At 47.1% G+C, this 23,207-nt stretch overlaps 1 protein-coding gene across 3 annotated transcripts in view; it reads left to right on the forward strand.

Moving 5' to 3' along the window:
* The first annotated feature begins 12,202 nt into the window (after positions 1-12,202).
* The window catches only part of GNE (glucosamine (UDP-N-acetyl)-2-epimerase/N-acetylmannosamine kinase), a 28,564-nt gene continuing 17,559 nt past the window's right edge, over positions 12,203-23,207 (forward strand). For 2 of the 3 annotated variants that reach the window (XM_080940023.1, XM_080940024.1), the window contains exons 1-3: positions 12,203-12,500; positions 17,501-17,706; positions 21,650-22,101. In XM_080940023.1, the coding sequence (XP_080796149.1) occupies positions 17,543-17,706; positions 21,650-22,101 (616 nt within the window). In that variant the 5' untranslated portion in view covers positions 12,203-12,500; positions 17,501-17,542. The remainder of the gene's footprint in view (positions 12,501-17,500; positions 17,707-21,649; positions 22,102-23,207) is intronic. The other variant, XM_080940025.1, reaches the window with a different exon arrangement.

Here is a 23,207-nt window from a genome sequence, read left to right on the forward strand (position 1 = left end):
ATAGCTTTGGGTTTCCTGTCATCATCCTGGTCTCTTTGTATTTCCAAAGGGAGAGGTAAAAACAAAATCCTGAGTGCTTTGGCTCCCATCAGATGAGGAAGGGTTTGGTTTTGCCTTTTGAACTCTTCACTTCATAAAGACGGTTTCTTTCCAAAAGGTAGTGTTTGCTGTAACTTCATTTTGATTTTGAAACATGACACATAGACCCGCCTTAATTGATACTCACCCCGGCTGAGTTATTAAATGACCATATTGGGGTGGGACGGTTTCTCTGTGTTAATTAGCATCTAAGTCAAAATTGCCATGTTTATCAATATTTAGATCACCATACCACATGTTGTATCACATTAATACGTGGTCTATTTCAGCGAAGCTTTGATTGGAGCATCCCAGCAGCTGTACGCTCTGGGGCAGTAGCATGTTTAAGTTGAATGTTTCAGTGTGACAATCACCTGCAGTTAAGGAACGCTTCTCAGAATCTGTCAGGGGAAGGCACGAGACATGCAGGCACAGGAGGAAAGGGAAGGAAGGGGGTGTGGGAGGGGCTGGGCCAAACTCCACGCCACACTGGGGAGAAGTGTCTTTATGACATTCACTACTCCGTCTCATGAATATATGACAGGTTTTTTTTTTTTTTAAGTAAAGAAATCAGAAAAAAAGTTTTTTTTAAATTCATTTATTTATGTATATGAGTACACTGTAGCTGTCTTCAGATTCACCAGGTCCCATTACAGATGGTTGTGAGCCACCATGTGGTTGCTAGGATTTGAACTCAGGATCTCTGGAAGAGCAGTAGGTGCTCTTAACCACTGAGCCATCTCTCCAGACCCAGAAAAAAAGTTTTTAAAGGACCTGCTTTAGTTGGGCGGTACCTTTCATTTCAGTCTAGGTGGGTGGTGCAGTGGTGAGTGCAGTCTGCAGCTGCGTGACCAAGACCGTGGGCCCGTTTTGATTTGCCTTCGGTGAAATGTATTATTTTTGTTGTTTAACAGTTAAATTCAAGTTTAGTCTGTGCTTCCGGCTAAAACTAAGCTGCCGTTCTTCTCCCTCAGGTCCTCTGTGAGATCTAGTGTGTGGTATTGTAAGGACAAGAGTCACCTGAGTATATTTAAGTCTCCTAAGGTTTTATGGCCTACAGAACATGATGGAGGACTGAGAGGAACTGATGTGTCCCTCAGGACGTTGGCTGGACTGGAATGCCGTTCGCTGGGAGCTGTGGTTGGGGAGAAGGCCCAGGTTTATGAGGTCAGCGACGTCTTTAATTGGGCCAGTTTGACCTGAGGTGTCTGAGACAAAGGGAGTACTGCCAGTGAGGGAGCCTAGGATCGGTTTGCAGATTTGGAATCATTTTAAATGATGGCTAAGCCCCTCGAGTAAATGAAGTCGAGCCCGAATAGTAAATCACATGCATAGGGAGATAGATAATAATCCTGGGAGCCAACTTCTGCACCAGGATTTGAGGCAGCGCAGCGGCAGAGGCGACAGAGGTTTCCAGAACGAGGCAGAGGCTCGGGTGTTGTACAGTCTCAGCGTTCAGAAGGATGAGTGTTTAAGTCATCCTTGACTCCGTAGTGAGTTTCGGGCCTGCATGGCACCCTGTCTCAAGAAGAAAAGAAAAACGTTTTGTAAACTAAAGTAAAGAAACTGTGAGAACCTAGAGGGAAAGAAAAGCGGGTGCTTGGGCTGGTGGAAGGAGTGAGCGGGAGGAAAAGGTTTCGGGAGGGATGAGCGGGAGTAAGAAAGAGGCTCACTTCCAGAGAAACTTCACAGAGTAAGGCGTCCATTTTCCCGGAACTTTCCACCTCATCCAATTCAATTTCTGAATGTTTGAGTCTAGTTGTCTGAGGGCCAGGCAGTAAAATACAAAACAAACATCAACAGCCAGCCTTTGGTAGGATTGGTTCCAGGAAGCCTCACGGGCGTCAAAGACCTGTGGCTATTCAAGCCCCTTACAGAAGATGAGGGTTTTTCATATAGTGATAGTGTTCACACATCTCTGGTATAGTCAAATCTGCTCTAAGTCACTCACTACATTCAGTAACTAACAAGGAGAGAATTCTTCATGCGATTGGGTACAGGCACATCTTTTCTGAATATTCCTGGTTGGCATCTCTTTAAGCCCATGGATGTGGGACATGGACGAGGAACGCTAAGTAGGAGTCAGGAGAAAAGAAAGGATGGTGGTGTTCAGAGCCATGATGAGGTTTATTCATTGCAAATGTGGCAAACTTGACTGGAAAAAAAACCATAACAAACATAAACAAAAACCCCAGAAAGACAGTGGTGTCTTGGACTAAGTGTAAACAGTATCTTTAAAAACAACAACAACAGAAGGAACAACAAAACCAAACCCCAAGCCGGTTATTATGTAGTGGAATAATGCTGCCCTGACAAGTCTGAATTCACAGCCTACGCTTTCCTCTGCGATCTCCTAAGAGTCCACACTCATCAAAGCTAGAGCACCATCTTCCCGTCTACAGCTCATCCATCTGTCTCTGCTCTGTTAAGACAGCATCTTGCCAACCGCCCACATCCTGAAGCAGGAACTTGGTCCCTCACTGTGGCTCCGTCTGCTTCTAACCATCCTGTCTCCACATCCTCTCAGTTCCACCGTCGGGATTCATCCTCCCCACTTCTCGTTCTCTCACTGCCCTGGAACTCACCACAGTCTTCCTGTTTCAACTTCCCAAGTGTGATCCTTTCTTAATTCCTGTTACCATCACTTGGAAATAATATTTTCCTCTAGTCCCTCCTCTTCCCAATCCATCAGCAATAATTCCAAATGCCATCTCAGATACAGAGATGGTGCACGTCTGACTTGCCTTTTTTATTATTTTTTTGTATTTATATATTTATATTTTAAGATTTATTTACTACGTATAAGTACACTGTAGCTGTCTTCAGACATACCAGAAGAGGTTGTGAGCCACCATGTGGTTGCCGGGATTTGAACTTGGGATCTCTGGAAGAGCTGTCAGTGCTCTAACCACTGAGCCGTCTCTCCAGCCCCATATCTGACTTTCTTAGTGTGATACTATGCATGGCCCGTGATGGTCTGGCCGTTCAGGCACATATCACAGTTATCTTTTTTATAGCAACAATGAATTTCTCCTTGCTCTTCCAGCTCATTACTATTTTTCATACTTGATCATTATAAAAACTTGGCAATGAAGAATATTATGGGGCCATCTAGATTGCTCACTGGGTAAAAGTGTCTGCTGCATAAGTTCGATTCCCCAGATCTCAAGGAGTGAATCAATTCCCAAAAAGTGGATTACACATGTGTGTCACAGCACGTGAGTGTACACAGACACATGCACACACCATGACGGTAATTTATAATTATTAGGAAAGGGTATTTAAACGTAGGTGATGGAGGATGGCCAGTGAGGGGGTTGATTACAGACTGAGGGGAAGCCTGGGGGAAACCAGGAACGTCCAGAACCACCCTTACCTGACACAGTCTTACTGCCCACAGTGCACACAGGAGAACGCATTCCAGGAACTATCCGAGAGAAGCGTGCAGGGTTAACTTAAAGGACGTCACGGCGAGGAGTTAGCTAGCTCCTCTGACGTTACCCATCATGTTCCACCATCAGGTCATAATGTATCCATTAAAAACGCCCAGAGGCTCACAAATACAAATTGGCCACTCAAGCCAAGTGCTAAAGAGATTCAGTGGAGGAAGGACTGTGTATGGAGAGCTCAGACTAATTTTCAGAACAGATAGGACTTGAAATTCAAGTGAGGTACAAGAAGCAAAGACAAGACTCGGTCTTGCAAATGTTCGACACAAACTTGGGGGCGAAGAAGAAAGTGCTCAGGATGGGGTACTAAGGCTTTGGGGGTGCAGTTCCGTTGGTAAAGTGCTTGTCTAATTCCCAGCACTGGGGAGCTGAGGCAGGGGGATTAAATTTCCAAAGTTGTCCTCTGCTGTAGGGTGAGTGTGGGGTATCCATGAGAGGAAGGAGCAGGGGAAGAGGGTAGGAGAGGAGAGCAGAGGGGAGGAGAGGAGAGGAGAGGGGAGGAGAGGAGAGGAGAGGGGAGGAGAGGAGAGGAGAAGAGGGGAGAACAGAGGAGAGGAGAAGAGGGGAGAACAGAGGAGAGGAGAGGAGAGGAGAGGGGAGGAGAGGAGAGGAGAGGGGAGGAGAGGGGAGGAGAGGGGAGGAGAGGAGAGCAGAGGGGAGGAGAGTAGAACAGAGGAGAGCAGAGGAGAGGAGAGGAGAGGAGAACAGAGGAGAGGAGAGGAGAACAGAGGAGAGGACCAAAGAAGAGAGGAGATGCAGTATACGAGGCTTTGTCTACGTGGACATTGACGTAGAAAGCTTAAGAATAACAAGAAGTTCTGAAGACAGAGTATGTAGGAGACCATGGAAGGATGGACGCACAGTCATGACACTGCTCACATTCAGGGACAAGACGGGAGGTCAAGAGGAAGAAGGAAAGAAATGAAAGGTGTGAGTTGATATTATCTCATGGGGGTATGGGAGACACAGAGGAGCAGGGTTGGGGCCTTATGTCCATGTAAAGGCTTTAGAGATGTGAGCTATGCATATTGGATACGCCTTAAGCATCCGTGCTGTGTTGTTTGTTTGAGATGGAGTCTGAAGGATATGGCCCAGGCTAGTCCTGAGCTCCCGTGTCAGGGGCTCCTCCAGGAATGAGCCACTATATCCAGTTCCATGCAGGTATTAAGCATCCCATTTGAACCACCAGGCAGCACAATCTTATATTTCCAGCGTTCAAGGACTGGGGTGAAGGGGCCGAAAGTTTGTGGCAACTTGGGTGACAGAGCCGAGGCCGGCCATAAGTGCACAGCAAGACCCCACACAGCCTCTCCCTCATCCTTACAGCCTCTCCCTCATCCTCACAGCCTCTCCCTCATCCTTACATCCTCTCCTTCATCCTTACACCCTCTCCCTCATCCTCACATCCTCTCCTTCATCCTTACATCCTCTCCTTCATCCTTACAGCCTCTCCTTCATCCTCACAGCCTCTCCCTCATCCTCACAGCCTCTCCTTCATTCTCACATCCTCTCCTTCATCCTCACAGCCTCTCCTTCATCCTCACAGCCTCTCCTTCATCCTCACAGCCTCTCCTTCATCCTCACATCCTCTCCTTCATCCTCACAGCCTCTCCTTCATCCTCACAGCCTCTCCTTCATCCTCACATCCTCTCCTTCATCCTCACATCCTCTCCTTCATCCTCACAGCCTCTCCTTCATCCTCACAGCCTCTCCCTCATCCTTACAGCCTCTCCCTCATCCTTACATCCTCTCCTTCATCCTCACATCCTCTCCCTCATCCTCACATCCTCTCCCTCATCCTCACAGCCTCTCCCTCATCCTTACATCCTCTCCTTCATCCTCACAGCCTCTCCCTCATCCTCACAGCCTCTCCCTCATCCTCACAGCCTCTCCCTCATCCTTACAGCCTCTCCCTCATCCTCACAGCCTCTCCCTCATCCTCACAGTCTCTCCCTCATCCTCACAGCCTCTCCCTCATCCTTACAGCCTCTCCCTCATCCTCACACCCTCTCCCTCATCCTCACAGCCTCTCCCTCATCCTCACAGCCTCTCCCTCATCCTCACAGCCTCTCCTTCATCCTCACATCCTCTCCCTCATCCTCACAGCCTCTCCTTCATCCTCACAGCCTCTCCCTCATCCTCACAGCCTCTCCCTCATCCTTACATCCTCTCCTTCATCCTTACAGCCTCTCCTTCATCCTCACAGCCTCTCCCTCATCCTCAAAGCCTCTCCCTCATCCTCACAGCCTCTCCTTCATCCTTACAGCCTCTCCTTCATCCTCACAGCCTCTCCTTCATCCTTACAGCCTCTCCTTCATCCTCACAGCCTCTCCCTCATCCTCACATCCTCTCCCTCATCCTCACAGCCTCTCCCTCATCCTCACAGCCTCTCCTTCATCCTTACAGCCTCTCCTTCATCCTCACAGCCTCTCTCTCATCCTCACATCCTCTCCCTCATCCTTACATCCTCTCCTTCATCCTTCCTAGAAAATTCGGTGTGGACACTCCAGTAGCACAATGGGTTTAGCATGTGGCATTTACACACGGAACGTGGCCGATTCCTCGACCAGGCGTTGTGGACCAACAGGTCATTTCTCAGCCTCTGTCAGGAACCCATCAAGTCTCTCTGAAGGTCTGTTGCTCGCTGAGGGCTGTTGGCTGTAGGTAAGCACCAGGAAGTTCGACAGAACAAACTTTTAAACTTTCAGAGAGACATTATTTTAGAGAACAGCAATGTTGACCCAACCTTTTATTGCAGAGTCAAAGTTAAAGGCAAACTAGTTTCTCTCCTCATACTCTTCCAGGCTTTGTGCCAGTTCCTGAATGTTTGTTAGCCAGGGGTGGCTGCGTGCTTCCTGGCTTACATTATTTCTCCAACTTCTAGGTGATAAAGCGATTTATCCTCCTAACCCGCAGTGAAAGCTACATTTTAAAACCCCAATAAAGGACAATATCCCATAGTCACAAACACAGCGGCACTGTAGGTGTGTGTGTCCTGTATGATGTGTGTCTCTTCTGTCGTTAGCAGCACAGCAGAGCCAGCGCAGAGCTCTGAAAAGCACGCTGACTACTAACCGCAACTACGAACACCTGCTCTGAAAAATGGGCTTCAAGAAGTCTCCTCTGCGGCTAGTACCTTAGCCAGTCTTTTTTTTTTTTTTTTTTTTTTTTTTTTTTTTTTTTTTTCCTTAGCCAGTCTTTTGTCAGCCTGTCTTTTAACCTTAAACTGAAGTTCACTCATTCACTTGAGAATGTTTCTGAATTCTTTCAGCCAGTGTCATTGTGTGTGTGTGTGTGTGTGTGTGTGTGTGTGTGTGAAGGCCCAGGCCCACTTGCACGTTGTCTGTAACTCTGTATAGAGGTCAGAGGTCACCCTCAAGGGCTGCTCATGTGGTCCTGGTTTGTTTTAGGAAGTCTCTCACTGATCTGGGACTCCCCAGAGTAGGCTCCATGGTCAGACAACGCAATATTAACCTGGGGTTGGGGGTGGCTTCGAAGTGTAAGGCAGCCTCGTGAGGCAAACCTAGTGTGTAGTTGGAGCCATTCTGTGTTCTGAGTGCTGCAGGAATCTTTCTAGAACAAGCACTCTGACAGAAGGGAGGCAGACTGAAGCCACCGCAGCTCCCGAAAGGCCAAGCACTGGGTCCTGCCTGTGTTCTCGTGTTCCAACACCACGAGCTGAAGTGAGCAAACAGGGAAGCCGGGTCAGGCGAAGAACCGAGCCATTGTTCCGGCCACTCTGCTGGGCCACGCTGTTCCAGGTGGCAAGTAAAGTCATGCTGGGCGATGTGCGACATATATTACCAAGTCGTGGTCTATATTTGGCCATGTTTATACACTATAGGGAGGTTCAGACCAACGAAGTGTAGAGCATGCTTTACCCTACACACTCCAGACGCCCTGTCGGGATCATGAGTGAAAACAACTAAATGAAGAATGTTTCTTACACGTGACTATCCAGATGGATATGACAATTGGTTCCTCACTGTAGCCCAGGTTGGCCCAAAACCTGTTTTTTTTTTTTTTTCTCCCTGAGGGTTGGGATTCCAGATAGGCCTAATCCACCATGCCCAGCTGATTTGATCCCTCCCTCCCTCCCTCTCTCCCTCCCTCCCTCCCTCCTTCCCTCCCTCTCTCCCTCCTTCTCTCCCTCCCTCTCTCCCTCCCTCCCTCCCTCTCTCCCTCCTTCCCTCCTTCTCTCCCTCCCTCCCTCCCTACTTCCCTCCCTCCCTCCCTCCCTCTCTCCCTCCTTCTCTTCCTCCATCTCTCTCTCTCTCTCCTTGATTGCCTTTTTCATCACTTACTATTCAAAGCAAAGACAGATGTATGACACCATCTCTGGCTCCCTTTGGGCCCCTTCCAAACAACAACCAACATGGCAGACACAGTGCTCTTTCCAGTCTCACTTGTACTGCCTCCTGAGTCACAGTCAACACAGTCCAGGCAGACATTGCTGTGACTTGGACTTGGGGACCGAAGTCTTGAACTTGGGGTTCTCCCTGACTTTCAGCTTTGTTGTATCTTCTGGTCTCATAATTGCAAGGGAAAGGCATCTGAAGAAAAGGGGGATTTATTGTAATGATAAAAAAAATGGATCGAGAGCAGAGCCAAGAAGTCGGCACAGTGGCAGAGTATTAATCTTGCAAAAAAACAAAAAGCAGTGGGAAGTAAGTCCAGCTTCTAAATAGACTGAAGTCTGAAAGCTGCTCAGGATCCAGGATAGGCACCACTGGGTTTCCACCTGCCCGCCTCTGACCCAACATCTGCGTCTGGGGGGAGGGTTATGTTATTTGTGGCTATTGTGAAGGGTGATGTTTCCCCGATTTCTTGCTCAGCCCCTTTATCATTTGTATCAAGGAGGGCTACTGACTTTTCAAAGTTAATTTTACTGACTTTTCAAAGTTAATTTTGTATCCAGCCACTTTGCTGAGGGTGATTATCCACTGGAGTTTGGTGGCATTTGTGGGGGGTCATTTATCTATACTATCGTTTTTGTTTCCCCTTGATTTCCTCCAGGTGCCTTGTTCTAGCTAAGGCTTCAAGTGCTATATTGGATAGATATGGAGAGAGTGGACAGCCTTGTCTTAGTCACGATTTTAGTGGAACTGCTGTTATGTTCTCACCGTTTAATGCAGTCTTACCCATTTGCTTGCTGTAAATTGCCTTTATTATGTTTAGGCATGTCCTTTCTGTCCCTAATCCCTTTAAGCCTTTTATTCATTCAGGGGTGTTGGATTTTGTCCAAAGCATTTTCAGCATCTAATGAGATGACCATGTGGGTTTTATTTTCTTTCAGTTTGTTTGTATGATGAATTACATTGACAGATCTTTGTACTGAACAATCCTTGCATCTCTGGGATGAAGCCTACTTGATCATGGTGGATGATCTTTGTGCTGTGTTCTTATATTCAATTTGCAAGTATTTTTATTGAGTATTTTTGTATCAATTTTCATGAGAAAAATTAGTCTGTAATTCTCTTTGGCAAATCTTTGTGTGGTTTTGGTAGCAAGGTGACTGTGGTCTCATAAAATGAATTTGGCAATGTTTCTTCTGTTTTTAGAGGAATATTGGTATTAGCCCTTGGAAAGCTGGTAGAATTCTGTTCCTGGTCATTTGGTGGGGGGGTGGGGGAGACTTTTGATGCCTGCTTCTATCTCACTAGTGGTTATAGGTCTATTTAAATTATTTGTGTGATTTTTTAAAAAAGATTTATTTATTTATTTTATGTATACAAGTACAATGTAGCTCTGATCCCATTATAGATGGTTGTGAGCCACCATGTAGTTGCTGGGATTTGAACTCAGGACCTCTGGAAGAGCAGCCAGTGCTCTTAACCACTGAGCCATCTCTCCAGTCTTATTTATATGATCTTGATCTAACTTCTATAAGTGGTATCAATCAAGAAAATTAGCCGTTTCTTTCAGATTTTTCAATTTTGTGGAGTAAAGGTTTTTTTTTTTTTTAAGTATAACCTAATAATTCTTTGGATGCCCTTGATGTCTGTTGTTTTGTCTCCCTTTTCACTTCTGATTTTTATCCCTAGATTTCATAACAAAAAAATAAAGAGAAAACATTTTATCTGGAAAAGATTTTAGTACATTTTACATGTGCTACAGTGTTCAAAGAATGACCTTGGGAATCTGTTCTCTTTCTACCATGTGGGGCCTGGGGACCAGATTGGGCTTAGTCGAAAGAGCCTTTATTTACCTGCTTAGCTAACTTGCCTGTCAAGTACTGTGTGTGTGTGTGTGTGCGCATGTGTGTGTGGCATTCATGTGTGTGTGGCGTGTGTGTGGCGTGTGTGTATGGGTGTGTGTCCTTTGTTTTGTCTTTTTCATGTGTCAGGGTCTTTCTATAACCCAGACCCCAGACTGACTTTAGACTAAGGAAACTCATCCTGCCTCAGCTTCTCAAGGGTTAGGATGACAGTGTACAGGCCACCATGCCCAGGTAAACATTGTTCTTGAAGTTGGTTTGTCTTCACTTTCTACATTGGCTATGCAATGACGTAGCAAGTGACTTTAAAAGCCAGATACCTTTCTCGAACATGATTCTACACCACACATGACAGGCTGAATAATGGCTTTTTGAAATGTACGTAACCATTTTTTTTTTTTTTTTTTTTTTTTTTTTTTTTTTTTTTGGAGACAGATTGAGAAGATGTGACCACGAATTTTGTGCCAGGAAGATTATCCTGAACTACTTAGGCAGACATTTAGTGCTCAAAGTGTCTCTGTGAGGGAAAGGAAGGCGGAGAGGCACAGCCACAGAAAGGCTTGCTGTGAGAGTGTTCACAAGCCGAGGAGTGTGCCTGTCTCCACAAGGAAAGGGCAAGGAAGTGGCTTCTCTCCTTCAGCCCCCAAAGGGCAGATACCTTGCTACTGCTGGATGTTGGTTCCCTCAAATTCTGCGCTCACTCCTAACCTCTGGAAGTGTAAGACAAGGAAAAGTAAAAGTGTTAGCACTTGGTTGCAGCAATGGTAGTACGCTGGTAAACCAGACTGTCTGGTGGATTCAGAGTGTGTGGCCGGATCCACCTCTTATTAGTACGGGACAGCTGCTCTGACCACAAAGGCAGACAGTGTCACCTCTGTCTTTCCAGGATGAGGCAACCCTTGCTGGATCCAACAAAGCTCTACAAATACCATACAAACCCGAGCTTCATGCTTTACTGAAGTAGACCACAGCTGTAAAATTCTGATGAAATAGACCACAGGCTGTAAAATTCTGATGGGGTTAAAATTTAGCTTATAGCAAGAAACCCCAATGGATTGCTAGATTTTTAAAATAGTGTCGCTGTTAGATCCAGCCTCTGGAAGCTGAGGCAGGAGGACTGATGTGGGTTTAGGACCTGTCTGGACTACACAGTGAATTCCATGCCAGTTTCAGCTATTACAGCCTAAGACCCTGTCTCAAGAAACTAAAAAATCAGATTTGAAAGTTTCACTTGTGACTCTTTGTTCTTCTTTGAGACATGGGTGCAGCTCTATTGTTCAGAATCCTGTCTAGCTTCTCATTCTTTTGCACCTAGTTGTGGTGAACGCTACCTGTAACTAGCTCCAGGGTATCTGATGCTGTCTTCTGGACTCCATGGCACGTACACTCTAATTTGTACATACCTTCTCCATATACATAATAAAAACAAGCTAAAATCAGATCTTAAAAAACAGTCATCAAGAGCTAGCTGCACAGACCCCTCTCCCCTCCTCCTGGGTCTCGGAGCTGCAGTTAGTCCAGAGATACTCTAGAGATATCTGCGTCCCTCAATCTATCAGACTGTTGAAACAATCGACTCAGAGAAACTGGAATTTCCCCCCAAGAATCCCATGCTCAGAGAAGGAAAAGGCAGGATTCTGGTGCTGTTAAGAGACTCCACACGGGACTGACTGTTTCTGCTACTTTGCTGGAGACCCTGGAGTCCAGACATCTTGACCTGAACCGCTTAGATGCACAAATCTCCAACTCTATATATGTTAACCTAAAATTTGAGCTCCCAAAATGGACGCGGGGGGGACATATCTTTGGATATCTTTGTCCCTCTTCCCAACACGGCCACATTGAATTAACCTCCGTTTTCTGCTTTTTTAAGTAGTAACTTGTTCTCGTTAACTTATGGAGGACAGGTGACAGAACCTGGCTTCTAGGGCACAAACTGTGGCGGCCCAAATTCGGTGATAGAATTGCCTAGATCCCTGGAGTGGCAGGTAACTCGGAGTTGATAGTTCAGCTGTGCATTGTCACTGTCCACTCCTCCCGAGCCTCGTCGCAGGGGTGGCAAAGCTTAAATCCCAGGGTCCATTCTAGGACCAGGGACACACAGCTGCCTTGGAGCTTGGTCCACGAGATGGCTCTCAGCTTGAGTGCAAGGCTAAAACAACCTTCTCGTGGGAGAACTCGGTCTTCACTGTGGGCTGTGCCAGAGGAGAGAACAGCCCCAGGCGAGAACTAGGGCCAGCAAACCGAGTGGATGCCACGACCAGAGGTGACACGACAGCGGAAGGCGCTCCGCACCACTGACCAACAGAGATACGCCGCGGAGGGGCTGGAACGGGCGGGGGCGGAGCCGGAGCGATCGACCGCTCGGCGCTCCGCAGGGGCTGGGGCGCGTGTGTGGCGAATGCAGGAGCGATGGCTGGGGCTGGATCGAGCGCCGAGTCGTCGAGCGGCGCCGGGTAGCGGAAGCCGCGGGGCGCGCTTGCCGGGGCCTGCCCTGTGGACCCGCTGGACGCGAGCCCGCCGAGTGCCGAGGTGGCGCCGGAGGGGACTAACCCGGCGGAGGCCACGAGTCAGTCGGTGACTCAACGAGCATCCGCGCCAGGGTCCCACACCTCCGCTGCTGCCGTGGGCCTTGCGCCGCGTGCCCGGGTTCTGCGCTGCAGGGCGCTTCTCCCGCCCCGGTGCGTTGCTCCAGCGTGGGATCCCGGAGCTGTCAGGCTCAGCGCGCGGGTGGATGGGGACCGGGGCGTGCAGAGGTAGGCCTGGCCACGCTCCAGCCCCTCCGTGCGGCAGCAGGAGGCACGGCCCTGGGTCCCCCGGAGGAGGCGTGAGATAGCTGCGGGGACACACCACTGGGAGGGTTTGCACTGAGGGACCGTGTGGACTCTCGGCGTCCTTGGAAATTTGATAGACGTTTACACCCATCCCTGAACAGGCTTGTAAAATTGTGAGAGCAAGGGTTAGACTTTGCTCTTGGATAGGAGGGGTGTGATGGCGGGGGAAGGTTTGACAGTAAAGATAATGGCTTAGCCCAACTGTAAAAGCTCTGGAAGGAACATCAAACTGGATTATTGCAGCTGGGCAGCAGGGTTCTGAGAACTCTATGCAGCCCTTCCCTTTTTATTGCGGTGAGCTCCACCCGCTCTGAGTGAAAGAAGGAGTGTCCCAAGTTCTCCGGAAAGCTTTGCACTCGTAGATGTTTGTGCAGCGTACACACAAGGTAGAGGGATGTGTAGGTCAGTGACCAGCGGGTAGGAAGGTCATCTAGATTTGAATCGAAGTTCAGCCAATCATACATAAACTGTGATTTAGAGCGAGTGGATTTTCCCCCCAATACCTCAGTGTCCCTGTGGAGTGAATGAGGGTGGTTGTAACGCCATGTTAGCCCAGTGCTGGTGAAAGCACTTAGCAAATGTTTACTATTGTTTCTCTGCTGGTGACCGCTTGCGCAAGCGTACTTACGCTCTCGTGGTTGGGACATTCGCTTATCCGTTTGCAGCATTTATAAAGCACCACGGAGTTGAATGTAGTAAGTCAGCATTGCCATTTCTTGGAGCTGGGGAGATTGCTACTGGTGATGGTTACCGCTGAAAACTTGAGTTTGGATGCTCAGAACCCAGTAAAATCAGTCCCATACTCCGAGCAGCTGCAACCCCAGCCGTCGGACCTTGGGAGGGAGCGGGGAGACAACAGAGAGCCTGTCACCGTCGAGGTGAAGTGTAGCAGGGCTGGTGAGGTTGTTCTGAGACAGGCATAGGGCTGACAGAAGACTCAAAGGCAGAAGAAGTGAAGCGAAAGTTCACTGAAGCAAGCCCACAGATCCTGTTGGGATGGCATGGGCCCGGACTTGGGAGTTCTGGCAGGTGGACTCTGGGCTAGGCATTTTACAAAACCCATGCGTCCTCGTCCTCCCATTTCCTTTCTTGCCTGGTCCTCTGGTCCAAACGTTTGCGCTGGGCAGCCTTTCCTTTCTGCAGTTGTTTGTTTGGCTGTTTGCTGTCTGTTCCGGTCCCCCAAGTCTTACAGAAGCACGCCCCTGTACCCTTTATCTGTCTGTACCCCATTTCTCACTCTCTCTCAGCAGGGTGGACTGATACTGGAGCTTCCCTCTGGCCTCTGCCTTTACCCATGCCGCCAATGTTTCCCTGCTCAGAACCGTTTGCATTTGGCAATGCTTGGGGCCTCAGACTTTTGCATGGGAATACAACAGGATGCACTGGCAAACGTAGATACAGCTGATCAATCTTCGTTTCTGTCTAACATTTTGCGATGTAAAGAAGTGAGTTTTATCTGGCTTTGCGTGTGCTTTATGGAATCTAAGTTTCCTTTAGGTGTTTTAAGTCCAGTTTCCGCATCGCATATGGATGATGAAGATGCTGGTTGCTATCTTCAGTATAAACTGTGTCTCTACTGGTTTAAGTCTTTGATCCCTCGACCCAGGAAGCAGAAGCAGGCAGTGAGTTTGAGGCCAGATGGTCTGTGGGGAAAAAAAATCCCAGGACAGCTAAGGCTGTAGAGAGACCCTTTCTCAAAAATACAAAACAAATAAGCCAAACCAAACAAAAACCCCTTTAGGAATATTTTGTGCAGAACAAATAATTTAAGTTTCTGATTTCTGATGCTCCTGTTAGTGAAAGCAAAATGGCTGGATCCGTGTGTTCTGGGCCCTCTTCCCCAGTGTCAGCTCCCAAATCAAGAATGAGGCTGTTCTCTGTGCCTGTCTGTTTTCTGTGCAGAGTCCCACACAGCCTAAGACTCAGGAAGTGCTTGCCCATTCAGGATTTTGCTTTCATGGTTCTTATAACCCTTCATTTATTGTAAAGCTGACACCTTGCACCTTTGGTTTGACATTCCATTAGCTTAAAATTTTTCCATGTTCCTATTTAATTCAGCAACATAATATTTAAAAAGTAAAGAATGTAGCAAGTTTGTAAAATGTTTTCAATTGCATAGTATACACTGTATGTATTCATAAATAAATGTGTATATGTAAGAGGATGGTGCATTGCTATAATTCCTGCATTCCCAAGGCTCAGACAGGAGGATTGCCATGAGTTGGAAGTGTTAAACCAGGCCAGCCAGGGATGGCTACAGAAGGCTCAAAGACAAAACAAAACAGGAGAACAAAACCAAAAACCCATAAATAAGCCCAAATAACAAATGGTGAGGACATGGAGAGAAGACGGAAAAGCAAAGAAAGGAAACCAAACGGGTACCTCAAGCCACTGGGGAGAGCCATGTGGCTGAGCTCACCCCAGCACACTCTGTCTGAGGTGTGTGGTGACTTCTCCATCTGAAGCCGTGTGGACATACTACCTAACCATGAATTTATGTATTTACTTACTGCTTATTTATTTATTGGAACAGCGTCTTACCATAGGGCCCTGGCTGTCCTGGAACTTGCATGTAGACCAGGCTGGTCTGGAACTCCTAGAGATCTGCCTGCCTCTGCCTCCTGAGTGCTGGGATTAAAGGTTGCCACACCATATCCAGTATGAAATAATTAGCTGTGTGTGTGTATTTTTATTTTTTAATTTTTTATTCTTCTCTCATACATTATATTCCAGGGCAGTTTGCCTCCCTGTCCTCTCCACACTCCCCCACCTCCCAGATCCTCTTCTTCCTCTGAAATGCCTTTTAAGAATCCAGGAAATACTCCTCTTTAAAAGGTTCTAAGATTTAATTTATTCTCCTAAAAACCTTTGATTTTAAAAAAAAATGAAAGAACACTTGTATTTTTATAGTTCATACTGCTGGCTTGCTTGGGTTAGTTAGAACAATCATACAGCATAACTTGGCAAACTTGAAGAGCCAGCAGATAGAAAGTTCACTGCTGTGTAAAATAAACAGAAACCGACCAAGTGTCAATAATTTGCTTTTCCTCACCTAGCCAATGAAATGTCGCCAACAGTTCACTCAGCCAATGAGATGTCGCCAACAGTTCCTTCGGCACACATTTCATTTGGTCTCTGGAGGGAGGTTCTGGGCTAGACCACTTAAGACAGCTGATATGGAAGAACAGTTTTGTCTTTAATGATTGAGTAGTGCTTGGGCCTCTCAGCAGAATGCTCATTTGGCATCTCACAAGAGCTTTCCATCGGGTGGAATTAGCCTTTTCTGGGTATTGTGCCTTCAGAACGGGCCTCGCTGTGGGACACTTGGTGTGGTCGGGGCGCTCCGCAACTGGAGGGCACGAACAGCTGCTTTTGATGACTCAGGAAGGGCTTCTCTAGTGAGCTTCAGAGGGCAGGACGACTCCTGTCACACTCTTACCTAAGCTGTCTGGACACTTAATTCAAGTTCAAAGTATTGATGTGCCTCCTCAAACCTAAGCACTAAGCCCGGAGTCCCTGGGGTGAAACTTAACATTGCTATTGGGAAGTTTAAAGTGTTCCATAAAACAAATCTCCTCCCCTCCCCTCCTCTCCTTTCCTCTCCTCTCCCCTCCCCTCTCCCCTGTAGGTCCTTCCACTCCCCCACCTTCCTTTCTCCTCCCCTCCTCTCCTTTTCCCCCTCCCCTCCTGGCTCCTCCCCTCCTCTCCCCTCTCCTCCCCTGTAGGTCCTTCCCCTCCTCTCCTCCCTCCCCTCCTCTCCTCCCTCCCTTGTAGGTCCCTCCCCTCCTCTCCCCCCTCCCCTCCCCTCTCTTTGCTCCTTCCTCGAGTCCTGTTTCACCAGACTGACTTCCAGCTCAAGATCTTCAGACCCGTCTGCCCCAGTCGCCTAAGTGCTGGGATTCCATGCTAGACTTGTAGAGACAAAGTCCACAAAGCAGCATCTTGTGTTCTAATTTTTGACTTTGTGAATGAAGGGTGTGGCATGAGGGCAGATGGGAAGCTAGGTGGGCAGAGAGAGGAGTTACACTAAAGGGTTTTTGTGTATATGGTAGGGCCACAGTGCCAAGAGGAAGGTGGCTTCTACGAGGGATAGAGTGAGAAGGAACTGGGGTTTGTGTGAATCTGTTCCAGAAGAGGTGACCCTTGGCTGACTTTTGAAGTCTGAGTAGGAGTCTGGGCAAGAGGGGAGGGAAGTAGGTAGAGGTGCTTAGATCTGTGAATGGCATAGATCCACTCGTGAAACCACACGATATGCTGATGCTTTGACAGTTAGTAAAGACAGGAGAGAAGTGGTTTAAAAAAACTGGATGAGGTCCAGATTAGCAGTTTGGATTGTATCCCATAGCGAGGCATGCTGGTTGGTATGACAATCAGATCTATGAAGTTGGAAAGTCTGTGGGAGAAGGCAGGACTGGAGGCAGACACACCGCTGATCAGTATCTCAGGTCTAAGGGACATGCTCAAGAGGAGGAGACAGTTCTCAAGGGCGAATTACCAGGGCTTAGGAGGTACTGGAGAGGAACGGAAACAGCAAGACTTCAGGGCATTTGGACCAGTCCATAACTGAGTTTGAGAACAAACGGAAAAACAGGTTTGCAGCAGAAAATCAGGTCAGGTTGGGACTGGCTTTCAGGTGGCTCGGGATGTAGAGCAGAGCTATCTGCAGGCATTTGGAGCGGACCTTGAGGCCCAGCTGGTGTAGATGGGGTCTTAGAGGTCTACTTTCCTCCTAAGCATCTTTATCTTCCCAAGGGACTGTGTAGTGTGAGGGCAAAGCCATGTTCTTTCGAGATGTGATCAGCTACAGTGTGCTCATATATGTAGAGTAAATAAATATTAAAAAGAAAGAAAGAGAATTTCTGCTTTTCTACCTAGTAGTAATTCCAATTATAAACAATATCTTTTTTTTTTTTTGTCATTAGGAACTCTATTTTAAGAAACTCTCAAGTAAAAAAAAGCCAGTCATGGAGAAGAACGGGAATAACCGAAAGCTTCGGGTTTGCGTTGCCACCTGCAACCGAGCTGATTACTCCAAACTGGCCCCCATCATGTTCGGCATCAAGACAGAGCCTGCGTTCTTCGAGCTCGACGTGGTGGTGCTGGGCTCTCACCTGATTGACGACTACGGGTGAGTTCGGTGCCTCTGGTGTGCCTTGGGGAGCCTGGGTTTTGTGGGTTTGTGAACCCACTGTTCTGCCCTAGACTCCATGTACCTTGGAGAACTTTGGAAGCCTCTCAGAGTCGGCTTCTTCAGTTCTAGACTCGGGTGAAACCAACATGGTGGTGAAGCCTGTCACGGTGTTGCTGTTTAGTGGCTACATTGTGTCTTGTGGATCCCAAGGGCAATTCTTCAAATAGTTTACCAAACTGAATGTATTGGAACATGTCTATAATCCTACCACTTGGGAAGTAGAGGCAGGAGGATTGCTTTGACTTTGAGGCCTGCCCAGACTGCATGGTGAGTTTTAGTCTAGTAATGGCTGCAGTAAGACCCTATCTCCAGACAAACGAACAACAGCAGAAACCAGTCCTGGTTTATAAAGTAGTATAAAAGAAACAAGATATAAAAAAATCTTACTTATCTTGAGGCAAATTCAAACCTTCTCTTACCAGCGTCATTGGTAAATGTGTGTGACATTAAGGTTTGCACCGAATGTGGGCATATCTGAGAACTGAAGTGTACTCTGAGAGAGCCCCGTACGGATAAACCAGAAAAGAGCTTTGGCTTTGCCCTTGGCGTACATCTAGTGCACCCTGGTGGTGTGAAAATGTCCACACCACGTTTTTTTTTTTTTTTTTTTTTTTTTTTGAGGCATAAAATGGCTCCAAAGACTTCTGGCACAGTACGGCCTTAAGTTTCGTGTGACAAAGCTTGGGCAGGAAGGTGGCTCTCCAGGAAGTGGTAGCAGCCACAGCACCTGAGGTGGAAAGGTAACATTTGCTGGTGAGACTGTGGGGTAGGAAAACCAACTAGTGCTGAAGGAAAACACATGTGTTCGTCACCTAACACAAGGGACCAAGTACCGAGAGTGTAAGAGATGTCACAAAGCCTTCTTGTACCTTTTCAGCTTTAAACCGTGAGAATGCATTTTACAAATTTTATTTATTTTTTACTTTTTTGTTTTAGGGAGATTTTAGTTTCTTGTAGTCCAGGCAGCCATCAAACTCTCTATGTGGCCACGAATGACTTTGTTCTGAAACAACAGGCATGTGCTACCATGCCTAGCTTATTTTTGTTTATTTTGTTTGTTTGTTTAGAGACAGACTCTATCCATGTAGCCTAGGCTAACCTGGAAATTACTAGGTAGCCCAGGCTAGACTTGAACTTGTAGTGATCCTCCTGTCTCTGCTTCCCAAGTAGGGGGATGCAGTATCATGCCTGCCCTTTGCTTGCCTTGGGCTTTGTTGCTGAGCCTGGCTCCCAAGTCTTGGACTTAACTGCCTTCTGCCTTAGGTTCCCAACTCGGTGGACATAGGTCACACACCTATGCCTGGCTTGTGTAACTTGCTTTCACCAGACTTTAGAACAGTGTGGTGAGAAGGCCCCTCAAAAGCCTAATGACCTGAATTCGATTCCTGGAGCCTACACAGAGGGGAAAGGGACAGTTCCTATTAGTCTTTCGTGTACCTCAGCACGCGTGTGCACACTCACACACACATGTACCCACTCACATGATCTTTAAAACGACAATAAATCAGCCACAAAAATAAGCTGATTCCTGTTCCAACTCACACCATCCCAGATTTGTGTTGGCTCAGTTAAGAATATTTTAACTTTATTATAATTAATCTGCAGGGATAGGGATTCAGTAGAAACTATGCCTAAGATTTTGAATTTGGATTTTCCCTGGGCTAGAAATATGCAATAAGAACTCAGGATGCTGAGGCCTGCCAGCCTGCCCAGTTGACCCTCTGCTAGGATGTTTCTAGTAGGTTGGTAGGTACAGATACTGCAGCTTCTTCTTGCTGTGCTTTTGTTTGTGTTGAGACACTCATTACATAGCATGGCTGGCCTAAAACTAGTCCAAGCTTGTACCCCAAGATCTGCTTCCTAAATGTTGTGAGAGCAGGCAGGCATGTCCTTCCAAGAGTTCCTGAATGCAGTTTCAATTTGTGAAACTTTTGATTTACAGTGGGATTATAAGGACTCACCCTTAGGATTGTTTTCGGATGGCACTGGACCGCGCTGTAAGAGTTGAATGGGGGAGCTGGCCCGGTGACTCAGCAGTGAAGAGCTTGTTGGCCTTGGAGAGGACCCAGACTCAGTCCCTGCCCTCACATGGCAGCTCACACCCATCTGTAACTCCAGTTCCAGGGATCTGACTCCTTCCTCTGAACACTACAGGCACCAGGCACACACGTGTGCACAGACAGGCCCTCAGGCAGAACACTCACACATGTAAAATAAAATTAGCAAATCTAAAAACATTTAAAGTTGAATGTGAAGACACAAGAAATGGATATGAGCAGCCTGCCTGCACACACGTTTGTTCCCTCAGCAGGCAGCCAGTGCACACGTGGGCTGCACACAGTAGCAGTGAAAGAAAACCCTGCCAACATGGAACCTAGTTCTGGCAGGGAGACTGATCTATGGATAAGTCATATAAATGTATAATAAACTACAGCGACTAAAGTGATACTTTTCAGAAGCCTGTAGTGCTACTGGGCGATGTTAGGAGTAAAGATTCAGCTCAAATTATACTTTTTCAGAAAACCGAGCGCCGTTTCTATTTCTAGGAGCATCAGATCGTGTGTGGTTATTTCTCTCAGTTTCCTCTTAAAAGCTTTGTGAAAGAATGTTTTAAACACTGGAGGACTATGTGGTGCAGGCCTATATCCCACCTACTCTCAAGGCATGGGTAGGAAGACTTTACATTCAGGCTTGCTTAGATATCTTAGTGAGACCTTGTCTCAAAATAAAAATAAAACCAGTGCTTGGGCTATAGTCTGGTACTTACTTTAGCAATGTAGGAGACCCTAGGCTCAGTTCCTGGTAACACACATGCACGAGCACACACACAATCACACAATCGCACACACACACACACACACACAGGGGTGGGGACATGAGAAACAATCGCTTATTCAGTCACAGAAAGGCAACTAGAAATGTTTGAGCACTATAAATTAAACCCGTACTCCTCAAAGGAGTCTGAGCGAGCACTACAGAGGTGCACGTACCGCGGTTATTATGGCCGGTTCACAGCACGTCACAGAAGCAGCCTGGTGCTGACCACTAGCAAGACAGCGGAGGGAAATGTGGTTCAGACACACAGTGGCATTTTATCCAGCCATAAAAAATGAACCTATGACTCAGAAAAATGGGTGGGACTGCCAAGAATCACGTTACATAAAATCGGTCAGGTCTGGAAAGACAGACTGTCTGTTTGCTTTCTCACTTAGAACATAGGTTTGAAGTATATAAGCCTGTATGTGTTGTTTGCACAGATAGGAGAGCAGACAGTAGGCTGGGGAGGAAGAGCTAGGAACCTGATACTAACTAAAGAATCACTTTAAAAATGAAAAGAAATGATACAATAGTGCCATGCCACACGTCCTGCTTTTTATTTCATACATTTATTTTTGGTTAAAAACAAACAAACAACTTTGTTTTGGAAACTTTTTCCCTCACTAAAGGGCCATTTGCTTCTCGAAAAGAAGATAGATGACTAATAAAAAGGGAAAGGCCCAATCATTATTAAAAGTCCGATTTCGTTCTGCCCCCCAAAGAAAATGTCCCCCTCCGATGCTCCCAGGAGTGAGGGTGGGGCACAACTGAGCTTCCCAGGGAAGGCTGTGATCTGAGCAATGGCCGCTGTTATGTAACTGTGAATCCTGTATGCACATTTATGCTCTTCACCCTCCGTTTGCAGTTTATACTTCAGTGTGATCACTTGTTTTAGCAAGAACAGTGTAAGCAGGTATCTCACTTTGGGTTAGCATGGTCGCTTTCTTACATAAGGACATGTTGGGGTTAGCATGGTCGCTTTCTTACATAAGAACATGTTGGGGTTAGCATGGTCGCTTTCTTACATAAGAACACGCTGTCGCTCCTTGTTGCTCCTGTTTAGAAACACATACCGCATGATTGAGCAAGATGACTTTGACATTAACACGAGGCTGCACACGATCGTCAGAGGGGAGGACGAAGCAGCCATGGTGGAGTCAGTAGGCCTAGCGCTAGTGAAGCTGCCCGATGTCCTCAATCGCCTGAAGCCTGACATCGTGATTGTTCACGGAGACCGGTTTGACGCCCTGGCCCTGGCTACGTCTGCTGCCCTGATGAACATCCGCATCCTCCACATCGAAGGAGGAGAGGTCAGCGGTACTATTGACGACTCCATCAGACACGCCATAACGAAACTGGCTCACTACCACGTGTGCTGCACCAGAAGTGCAGAACAGCACCTGATCTCCATGTGCGAGGACCACGACCGCATCCTTCTGGCAGGCTGCCCGTCCTACGACAAGCTGCTGTCGGCCAAGAACAAAGACTATATGAGCATCATTCGGATGTGGCTGGGTATGTACGCCAGCCTTTATCCAGGCTCATGGTTGTTCTGCCACAAAGTATTGGGTATATTTCAATCTCTTTGGAAACACGTGGACACAATATTCCATTAGCAGCTAGAGAGCTGAGGTTTTTACTTCATGGTTCTTGCCTTGTGTTATATTTTTACCTCTTATTGAAACTGCAGCAGCCGATTTGGCCAACCGGCTGAGTGCCAAGCGCCAGAGAGAGTCTTGTCTCCCCTCACACCACAGCTGGGGCTCTGCTTTGTTCATTTGGTTGTTGTTAGTTTAGTTTAGTTTTTGTGTAGCCCACCCGTCCTGGAATTTGCTATGTAAACTAGGCCAGCCTTGAACTCACAGAGTTCCTCCTTCCCCTGATTCCTTTCCCAGTCCTACGGTAAAAGAAAGGTGTGTGCCACCGCACCTGATTCAAACCTGGTTTTTGTCTGTCTGGTTTTTGTTTTATTTTTTAAGTGTGGGGTCTAGGGACCTGACCCCTGGCCCTCATGCTTACACACCAGGCCCTTTAGGGTACGCTGGTGTTAAACAGTGGTAGGCCACTAGTGGATTTTCATAAGTAAGCCTTCAAGTCTGAAGATTTCACTGATTTAACCTCCAAGAAATTACCTTTTGTTAACAGAGGTAAAGAAAGCCAGATTGCAAACAGAAATATGAATGAACCAACTTAATAGGAAGGTACTAAACCTGACGGTGGTGGTACACACCGTTAATATCAGCACATGCTCTCTGAGTGTGAGGCCGGCCTGGTCTACAGAGAGAGTTCGGGACAGCCAGGGCTACAGAGAGAGTTCGGGACAGCCAGGGACACAGAGAAAACAAAACAAAGCAGCAAACTAAGTCTACAGTGAAAGTCTGTGTTGGGAGATGAGGAATAGTTGTTTATTTAGGACTTCTTATGGAAAGCAGATCTGTTGAATAATGAAATTGAAGAATAGAAATTGGTACTTGCATAATCAAAGAAATAAAGTGTCACTTTTTTCTATTTTTAAATTTTATTTCACGTTTGTCTATGTGTATCCCACATTACACCGGGAGGTCAGAGGACATGGTGTGGGAGTCAGTTTCTCAGCCCCTGGGTCCCTGATGGATCTCCAC

The sequence above is a fragment of the Micromys minutus genome (assembly GCF_963924665.1).
Source record: "Micromys minutus genome assembly, chromosome: 28".
NCBI lineage: Eukaryota > Metazoa > Chordata > Mammalia > Rodentia > Muridae > Micromys > Micromys minutus.